The 11,212-nt window shown below is 36.5% G+C and overlaps 1 protein-coding gene across 1 annotated transcript; it reads right to left on the bottom strand.

Annotated features, from left to right (window-relative positions):
* Positions 1-9,546: 9,546 nt before the first annotated feature.
* LOC121862981 (jerky protein homolog) lies at positions 9,547-10,146 on the bottom strand. The gene has a single exon (XM_042361438.1). It carries the CDS (start codon positions 10,144-10,146, stop codon positions 9,547-9,549), a length of 600 nt encoding a protein of 199 aa, XP_042217372.1.
* Between the last annotated feature and the right edge of the window lie 1,066 nt (positions 10,147-11,212).

The raw sequence follows: 11,212 nt of genomic DNA, 5'->3' as shown, positions 1-11,212 counted from the left end.
CTGCCAATGAGAACAACTTTCGTATCGAATTTGTGTGGATTCCGTCCCATGTTGGAAACAGGTATTATGACCGTGCTGATAGACTGGCCAATGAGGCATGTAAGAAAGAAAATGTTAACCGTGACCTTGGTCTGTCCAATGCTGTAATTAAAAATATTCAAGTCAGAATCATGAACTCTGATCTAGAAGAAGTGAGAAAAGCAGAGAGACCTGGCAGTTGTAGCATTAGTAAATATGACAAATTTTGTGACAACAGGTACCGGTATGGCCAGCATAAGGACAGAACCAGACAATGTGATGTAGTCGTGGCCAGAATTAGGCTAGGATACAGACACATCTGGCAAGTTAGTAACGTACCGGAACACTCAGCATGTAAACTTTGTGATAAACCTCTAAAGCATACACTTGAATACTATATTATTGAATGTGACATTGTCAAAGACTTCAGGCCACCTGACTTATTGTATCTTGAACTATGTAATTACTAAATTGAATCAAGGGTGCTTGAGGACATTCTTGCTGTTTATCCCAAATTTGCTAGCCCACACTGATTAGTCTTCAATTAGAATATGACTCCAATGTATGTGAACCACTGACCTATATATACTGCTAATGAATATGATGCCTTTCCTTCTTTGTGTACGAACCTCTGTCCTGCATGACAGTGAACAGTGGCAATACCCACATGAATCTGACCTATATATAGTGCCAATGAATATGATGCATTCTTTGTGTACGAACCTCTGTCCTGTATGGCAGTGAAGAGTGCCAACCCACATGATCATTCTACGAACCTCTGTCCTGTATGGTGTGTGTGTGTGTGTGAATGTGTATATATATGTGTGTGTGTGTGTATGTATATATATATATATATATATATATATATATATATATATATATATATATATATATATATATATATATATATATATATATATATATATATATATATATATATATACAGTAGTACCCCTCTTAACGCGGTCAATTGAACCCACAGGGTACCGTGTTAAGTGAAAACGCGTTAAGTGAACAACAGAACATATGGGATTAATTCCAATAGAGACTGGCCCGACCCCCAAACTTTACTTTTTCCGACACAATACCTATGTTCTAGTAAAAATAACATCTTAATTTTATGATGGTACATGCACACAATTAATACTTAAGAGAAATACAGTCGCCAAGTTAATGTCCATTCAAATAATGGACTCCACTCCCTCCCCCTCTTCTCACACTACACTGCTGGCTCTTCCCTCTCTCAGAAATTTTTGGGGGAAAACCATTAAATTTTAATAAATAATACCTCAAACTAAAGTTAGGATAATATAATTGACATTGCTGGATTCCTTGTAAGACCAGGAATATTTTGAATATGAATGTCATATATTTTGCACAAAAGATAACATATTTACCCAGAGTAAACATTATATCTAAAATATGTATGTCTAATGCAAAATCTATGATGTTTATATTCAAAATGATCATCAAATTGGAAGAATTCCAGCAATGTAAATTATATTCTGGCCGGGTAATTTGTATGAATTTTATGAGCTAAAACAAATATCTTCAGTTAATAAAAAAAAAATATTCTTCACACAGTAACAGATGGTCGGTTGGTCCCTCCCTCCCCCCACCTCTCAACAACCCTCTCTACCAGATGTGTGGGAAAACCAGAATATTTACCTTTTTAGTAATAAATAATACCTCAAACTAAAGTTAGAATAATATAATTGACATTGCTGGATTCCTTGTAAGACCAGGAATATTTTGAATACAAATGTCATATATTTTGCACAAAAAATAACATATTTACTCAGAGTAAACATTATATCTAAAATTTGTATGTCCAATGCAAAATCTATGATGTTTATATTCAAAATGATCATCATATTGTAAGAATTCCAGCAATGTTAATTATATTCTGGCCGGGTAATTTGTAAGAATTTTATGAGCTAAAACAGGCAGGCAGGCAGGCAGGCAGGAGGGTGGTGGGTGGGGCGAATCTAAAAATAGCGTCTGGAGCGGACACTCTGCGGGTATACTGGAAAAAACCCGTTAAGCGAAAGTTTGGCTCTGGCAAGGCACCTTATACATGAAATAACGCTAAGCGAAACCGCGTTAAGCGGGGTATTACTGTATACAGTATTACCCCGCCTAACGCGGTTTCACTTAACGCGTTTTATCATATACGCGGTGCCTCGCCAGAGCTGAACTTTCACTGAACACGGATTTTTTCCACATATACGCGGTGAGTGTCCGGCTCGAGACGCTATTTTTAGATTTGCCCCACCCGCCACCCTGCCTGACTGCCTGTTTTAGCTCATAAAATTCATACAAATTACCCGGCCAAAATATAATTTACATTGCTGGAATTCTTATAATTTGGTGATCATTTTGAATATAAACATCATATATTTTGCATTAAACATACAATTTTTAGATAAAATTTTTTCTCTAGGTAACTATGTTATCTTTTGTGCAAAATATATGACATTTATATTCAAAATATTCCTGGTCTTACAAGGAATCCAGCAATGTCAATTATATTATCCTAACTTTAGTTTGAGGTATTATTTATTAAAATTTAGTGGTTATCCCACACATCTCCTTGGGACGGTTGGTGGGGGGTGGGGGGGAGGGAGGGACCGACCGACCATCTGTTACCCCGTGAAGAATTATTTTTTTTTTTATTAACTGAAGATATTTGTTTTAGCTCATAAAATTCATACAAATTACCCGGTCTGAATATAATTTACATTGCTGGAATTCTTATAATTTGATGATCATTTTGAATATAAACATCATATATTTTGCATTAGACATACAAATTTTAGATAAAAATTTTTCTCAAATTAACTATGTTATCTTTTGTGCAAAATATATGACATTTATATTCAAAATATTCCTGGTCTTACAAGGAATCCAGCAATGTCAATTATATTATCCTAACTTTAATCTGAGGTATTATTTAATACTAAATGTTAAAAACTCTGGAAGGGAGGATTGGTGGGGGGGAGGGTTGGGACTGACCGCGCGGTTGGAAGAGGGGGGAGACAAGGTGGGGTACTTTGATTGACAGATAGTGTCGTGAAGAATATTTTTTTTTTTATTAACTGAAGATATTTGTTTTAGCTCATAAAATTCATACAAATTACCCGGTCAGAATATAATTTACATTGCTGGAATTCTTATAATTTGGTGATCATTTTGAATATAAACATCATATATTTTGCATTAAACATACAATTTTTAGATAAAAATTTTTCTCTAGGTAACTATGTTATCTTTTGTGCAAAATATATGACATTTATATTCAAAATATTCCTGGTCTTACAAGGAATCCAGCAATGTCAATTGTATTATCCTAACTTTAGTTTGAGGTATAATTTATTAAAATTTAGTGGTTTTCCCCAAAAAATTTCTCTGAGAGGGAAGAGCCGGCAGTGTAGTGTGAGAGTGGGAGGGAGTTGAGTCCATTATTTGAATGGACATTAACTTGGCGACTGTATTTCTCTTAAGTATTAATTGTGTGCATGTACCATCATAAAATTAAGATGTTATTTTTACTACAACATAGGTATGTGCCTTCAAAAAGTGGAGTTTGGGGGAATCGAACTTGATTTCTATTGGAATTAATCCCATATGTTCTATTGTTCACTTAACGCGGATTTCACTTAACCCTCTGGGTTCTATTGACCGCGTTAAGTGGGGTACAACTGTGTATATATATATATATATATATATATATATATATATATATATATATATATATATATATATATATATATATATACACAGCTCCTCCCTGAATTACGACCTAATCGACCTGCGACCACCCGCACTTACGACCTGCCTCAGTCTGTAACAACCACCCGCACTTACGACCGCCGCAGTCGGTACCAATTTTTTTTTTCAAATGACGCACGCATTTTCTTTACCGAAACATTTCCGTCCCGTACAAGAGCTTGGCGTGGCTTGGGTCGCCACGTGGGTACAGCACCCACGCCGTAGAGTGCTTAGTTGGTGTTTGACTGTCGTTGTATCCGCAACTGATCGCGCTGTGTACTGACATTATTTTCGTATTTAATTGACTTTTAGAACGACTGGAAAGCATTCAAGTGAGAATACTGGTAGTGCTCAGAAGAAAAGGAGAGTCAATTACTTTTCAGACGAAAATGAAGATAATAATGCAATATGAAAATGGAAAAATTGTAGCAACAATTTCACGCGACCTAGGCTTCTCATACTCGACCATATCTACTACAGTCGGCCCTTAACATACGAGGGGGTTAGGTAACAGAGATACCCGTGAATATTAAAAATCCGTGTACTTTTGCTACCCCCCCCCCCATAAAACCCTGGCCCCCCATGTCCTTATTTACCGTATATACCTGTATGTAGTTCGAGTTTTTAAGACCAAATTATTTTGCAAAAAATTGGGGGTCGACCTCTAAAAGGGTAATAGTTTTGTTAGGTTGAAAAATATTTACCAGTAACTACCAGTAAACAATGGAAACGATGCACCAACGCACCACCAGCTGTGAGTGTCGGTACAGTCGCCAGGGCAGATCTCTTGCGTCATCATAGCTAGCCCAAAGTAGCCAAATCCATGGTATGGTATACACAGGACGATGTAAAACAAAGAATTCATTTGTTAAAATTTATTTATAGATACTGTACATAAATTTTTTTTCATTACATTTGAAACATCAAACTTTGTTAATTAAATTTGATACAAAAGAAAACTACGATACCATATTTTCATTAAAATATTACATCACAAGTATATTTTACCTAAACTGTGACTGAATGAATATATTCTCAGAAATAAATATGGAAATGTAATATTTTGGCTGAAGTGACGTACATATTACTGTACAGTGGAAAGTGGGATAAAATCATGAAAACAATGACTTTCGCTTTCTTTCGTTGTTCAAAAGATTTTACCGTAATCGCTTTTCGAATGGTTTTCAGTTAAAAAACTGTTGTACTGTACTGTACTCGTACTGTATTACAATAATATTCTATCCTATCATTAGCCTTATAATCCCACAACTGAAAACCATTCGAAAAGCGATTACGGTAACATCTTTTGAACGAAAGAAAGAGAGAGATTCATTGCTTGCATCACAATTTTATCCCACTTTCCACTGTAATATGTACATCATTTCAGCAAAAATATTACATTTCCATGTTCTCAGAAATAAATGGTAGTTTTGTTGAAACGTAATGTACAGTATTTAATATTAAAATGCAAAAATAGCTATAAAAACAATTAATACACCCGAAATATACTGCTCCTGCTCCCGCATCCAAGGTCACCTCACCACTCCTCCCAACTCGCTCCCTCCGCTCCCTCCTCCACCTCTACCTCCTCACCGTCACTACTGCCGACAACAAACACAAATGTTTTGTGAATAACTGCACCTCCACTTCCTATGTACAGTACTTGTACTGAACTGTACTGTGCTGTGCATTTTTACAAACAATAAACATGGCAAGAAAAGCTATTAAAAAAAAAGAGATAAAAATTTCACTTTACTGTACCGTACCTCTCCTCGGCGACAGGGCGGGGGTCATCGGGCTCATCGTCACTCAATTCCATAACGGGTGGTGAAGTGGGGGCGACGGTGGATTCAGCTGCTTCCTCACTGCCGCCAGTGATTGATGGTGTTAAATCTCTCCTTCGGTGATCAAAGAACATGGTGATGGGGAGTTGTCGTCTCTTTCATTCATTTCTTCCATGATGTTTTTGTATGGAGCGAAAACGTCATCCATCCCTCGCATGAATTTCAGGGCACGCACCATGGAGGGGTCCATACTATAGGCCAGGTTTTTCAGTGCCTCAATATTCCTGGTCATCTCCCCCAACTTCTCCAACGTTATTTCTTGGTCCTCATCCTCTTTCCCTTTCGCTTCCTCTTCCTTGCCTGAGTCTACTAACTCCTGTAGATCCTCCTCGGTCAGCTCAGTGTCGTGCTCTTCAATTAGCTCCCTAATCTCGTCCTCTGCCATGTCCCGGAAGCCTTCAGCAGCAACTTTCCTTGACAGTGCCAGGGTCTTTCTGAATATTTTCATTAAAATCCATCAAAATCATTTTCCTTGTCATCGTCTTAAGCACCAAACAGCTCCTCCCAGTCTTCTTGAACAGGGCTAGAGGGTACGTGTTTTTCGAATAGTTTTCAATTAAAAAAATGTTACAGCACATGTATATTTTACCTAAACTGTGCCTGAATGAATATATTCTCAGAAATAAATAGTAGTTTTGCTGAAACGTGATGTATTTCAATGTAAAATAGGATAAAATACATGACGAAAACAAAAGACTTTACCTAACCTTCGAATGTTCAAGAGATGTTACTCGTTTTTTTAATAGTTTTTGGTTAAAATACTGTTATATTACAATGATATTATATTCATACTGTGCTTGATATACTACATTCACGGAAATGTAATATTTCTGCTGAAATGACGTACGTATTACAGTGGAGTGCCGGATTTTCGAAAATGCCAGAAAACTGATGGTTATATTTGCTGTATAAGTTTAACAGAAAATGACTACCTGTACAGTCATTTAAACAAAGAAAATTAAACACTAAATGAAAAGCAAATGAAATTTTATTATATATGCTGTATACAGAATATTTAACAGAAAATTACTACCTGTACAGTCCTTTATAAAAATAGAAAATTAAACACTTAATGAAAATCAAATGAAATTTTAATGTTTATCAGGCTAAACAGCAGATGGGCTATCAGGATTATCATCTTTATCACTGACAGTGACAACATCCTCAGCAACAGGAACAGCTTCAACTTGTCTTGAAGTTGATGGCAGTGGATTATCAAGTGTGGGACACCGCTGTTGCTTCTTCCTGCTTCCTAGCTATTTTCTTGAATATATCGGGCAATGTCTGTTGCTTCATATACTTGGGTCTTTCTCTAATAAGTTTATCTTGGATCAAGAAAACATTCATGATTTCTTGTTCACTTACAAAACTTCGTTGCTCTAGTCCAGCCAGCAGTTCAGTTGTCAATGCAATTAACCTGTCAATAGAGATTCTGTCTCTCACATCTTCCTCATTTTCTTCACTGCTTTCATCTTCATCACTACCTGTACAGGCATTTCTCTCTGGACTTTTAACCATATCTACAAATTCAGAATCAGTGTAATGATGAACTGTAGGCACATTATCATCAACATCCAACCATTCTGTTAAAACATCTTCATTTATCCTTGATGAAAGCTTCTTGGCATCAGGATTAGTTACATATTTAACATAAGCAAGAAGTTCATGTATAAGTTGCTTTTCTTTGGAAACCCTAAACCTTGCAAAATCATTTTCTGTGTCTTCGTTAGAATGAGAAGTAAACATTAAACTTGGCCACAATTTATGCCATCCATTTTTCAGTGTTGATGTTTTAATAGACGTCCAAGATTACAAATAATAAGTACAGTACTCCCTCTTTATCGACGGGGGTTACGTTCTGTAAACGGCAGTCGATAAAGAAACCGTCGATACCGTGATGGTTACGTAATTTTTCTAACTATTATTAGCATATGTTGAATAAATGTACCTTTAAGCATTAATGCGTTTCCTTTACACATAACCTTAAATAATAGTGTATAAATAATAATATAATAAGTGGACAAAAATACTAGCAAACTTACGATTTCATTTATTGAAGTGAACATCGGTCCTTACAGTAAACAAAACAGTGTACAGTACAGTAAAAGTCCAAAAATCCGGATGCCCAAAGCAAATTGTTTACCATTTATTATTACAACACTTTACACTGAAACGCGGGTAGTTTCAACAAAAAATATTGTATATTTCCATTCAAGTATTTATTCAAGTCAATTAGGAGGGCATATTATTGTAATACAACAGTTTTTTAACTAAACCATTCGAAAAGTGATTACGGTAACATCTTTTGAACGAAAGAAAGTGAGTCATTGTTTTCGTCACGATTTTATCCCACTTTCCACTTTAATACGTACGTCATTTCAACAAAAATATTACATTTCCGTGAATGTATTATATCAAGCACAGTATGAATAGAATATCATTGTAATATAACAGAATTTTAACCGAAAACTATTAAAAAAACGAGTAACATCTCAAGAACATCGGAAGCATAGGTAAAGTCTTTTGTTTTCGACATGAATTTTATCCTATTTTACATTGAAATACATCACGTTTCAGCAAAACTACTATTTATTTCCGAGAATATATTCATTCAGGCGCAGTTTAGGTAAAATATACGTGTGATGTAATAATTTTTTAACTGAAAACGATTCGAAAAACACGTAGCCTCTAGCCCTGTTCAAGGAGAGGACTGGGAGGAGCTGTTTGGTGCTGCAGACGATGACAAGGAAAATGATTTTGATGGATTTTAATGAAAATATTCAGAAATATGGTATCGTAATATTTATTCAAGTCAATTAGGATATTATTGTAATACAATACAACAGTTTTTTAACTAAACCATTCGAAAAGTGATTACGGTAACATCTTTTGAACGAAAGAAAGCGCAAGTCATTGTTTTCGTCACGATTTGATCCCACTTTCCACTGTAATACATACGTCATTTTAGCAAAAATATTACATTTCCGTGAATGTATTATATCAAGCACAGTATGAATAGAATATCATTGTAATATAACAGAATTTTAACCGAAAACTATTAAAAAAACGAGTAATATCTCAAGAACATCGAAAGCTTAGGTAAAGTCTTTTGTTTCCGTCATGTATTTTATCCTATTTTACATTGAAATACATCACGTTTCAGCAAAACTACTATTTATTTCCGAGAATATATTCATTCAGGCGCAGTTTAGGTAAAATATACGTGTGATGTAATAATTTTTTAACTGAAAACGATTCGAAAAACACGTAGCCTCTAGCCCTGTTCAAGGAGAGGACTGGGAGAAGCTGTTTGGTGCTAAAATAAAATCCAAGCAAATAATCCGGCCGATAATCGAAACCGCCGATAAAAAAATCCGCCGAGCAAGAGGAGTACTTGCACCGCATCCTTAATGTTGAACTTTACAATTTCTGTACTGGGGTGCCTGAATTAACTGAACTCACTAGGCGCCTCATTAACAGGGATCGATACTTACACTTCATAGAACGTATGATACCATTGTCCTGTGGTTGAATTAGTGATGTGCAGTTCGGTGGGAGGTAGGCAACAAAAACATTATCTTTCACTAGAAGATCGGCTTTTGGATGTGCCGAACAATTGTCTAAAATAAGAAGTATCTTGCATTTAGGGTCTAGTCCAACTGAGTTACAGTGAGCCCTGGCCTCAGGAACAAAACATTTATGAAACCAATCCAATGTAATATCAGTGGTAACCCACCCCTTCTTGTTGGCACGGTAATGGACAGGAAACCGTGTCATACCCTTAAAGACCCTCGGATGTAAACTTTTTCCGATAACAAGCAACTTACATCTATGGGTACCCGCAGCATTAGAGCAGCACATTACCATGACGCGATCCTTCGAAGCTTTAAACCCCAATGGCGATTCTGCATCCTCAGTTGTCAGTTCTTTTTGGCGTACATCTCCAAAATAAGGCAGTTTCGTCAGCATTGTACACTTGTTCAGGACTTAAATGTCCATCACTAACTAACTTTGCAAATTCATCCACATAGGCACTAGCTGCATCCTTGTCTGCTGAACGTTTATCACCACATACTGCACGAAACTGTAAGCCATGTCGCGACTTGAAACGTTGCAGCCAACCTTCTGTATAGTCACACTTGTGTTGCAATCCCAGCTCTTCATGAAACACTTTGGCTTGTTCCTTTAATAAATCACCAGAAATTTCCACACCTTCACTTACACGAAGTTTAAACCAGGTTATGAGAACTTGGTCTAGTTCCGCACTTTTTCCCTCCGACATTGACTTCCTTACAAACATTTTCCTTTTTGATCCACTGTCAGAAAAGAACTTTAACAGTTTTTCTTTCTGTTTTTTAATATCGTACACTGTTGAAGAGCCGATGCTGTATGTTTCACAAATGGTTCGCACAGACACGCCGCTATCAAGTTTTTTAAGCACTTCCACTTTCTCTGCAATCGACAACGCACGATGTTTACGTTTTACGCCACCGCTTTTCTTTGCTGAATCCATGATGGGGCTATACAGCAGCAATTAAATGATAAAATCAGAAGGAATGAGCATGAATGCTTGTTAGCAGGTGCAAGCAATACCCAACAGCTGATTCTGGAGTACAGCGCTATCAAAACATAAACGGCACGTCCAGAAAACAATGGTGCGTCAAGGCAGGAAATTTGAAAATGCGCTCCGAAATCCATGCGGGAAAACTGAAGGTTCCGGTTTATCGATTGCCGGATTTTTGATGGTCAACCTGTATATATATATGTGTGTGTGTATATATGTATATATATCTGCATATGTATGTGTATATGTATGTATATGTGTGTGTATGTATATGTACTGTTAATGAATATGATGCATCTCTTTGTGTACGAACCTCTGTCCTGCATGGCAGTGAACAGTGACATTACCCACATGAATCTGACCTCTATACATATATAGCTGTTAATGAATATGATGTATTTCTTTGTGTATGAACCTCAGTCCTGCGTGGCAGTGAGAAGTGATACCATCCTCAGTGTCAAGACCTGACTGAATTACTCAGAATAGGCAATCTGTACTACAAGCTTTGCCAATAAATTTGTTAAACTAAACTTAACCAGTAAATGACCTGACCTGATACAATGTCAGGTGGAGGTAGGGTGGGGAATTAGTGGTCTCATATTACTGACCTTCTAATGGAATGTCAGGTTACTCACCCTTTCTTGGGTGGGGAATTAGTGGGTCTCATTACCTGAAAATGTCTTGAACAAGCACGAAGCTTAAAACGAATTTTTAGGGAGATTGTGATAAGTATAAGTATAAATGAGCAAAGTTGTATCCCTTCAACATTATGTTATATGACATTTTAACCCTCAAGCCCCGGGTTAGTGTGCCGCTGGGCATACCTCCACGCAGGGGTAAATCAAGAAAAATCAACTTTTACAAAAATAATTTTTAACATTTTTAAATGATAAAACAATAAAGAAGAAGTAAGAAAACTATATATTGACCCTCTAGAAACTTCCCTGGCAGTATGGAGGGAGGGAGGGAGGGAGGGAGGGGGGGGTGATGAGGGGACAGCTTCTTATGATGGCGA

This window comes from Homarus americanus, unplaced genomic scaffold (assembly GCF_018991925.1).
Source record: "Homarus americanus isolate GMGI-L3 unplaced genomic scaffold, GMGI_Hamer_2.0 scaffold24922, whole genome shotgun sequence".
NCBI lineage: Eukaryota > Metazoa > Arthropoda > Malacostraca > Decapoda > Nephropidae > Homarus > Homarus americanus.
Note: the sequence above shows the minus strand (reverse complement) of the source record. Positions and strands in the feature narration are given on the sequence as shown.

Excerpts from the sequence above, each read along its gene's own strand:
- LOC121862981 (XM_042361438.1), bottom strand. The coding sequence starts at position 10,146 with ATGGATTCAGCAAAGAAAAGCGGTGGCGTAAAACGTAAACATCGTGCG.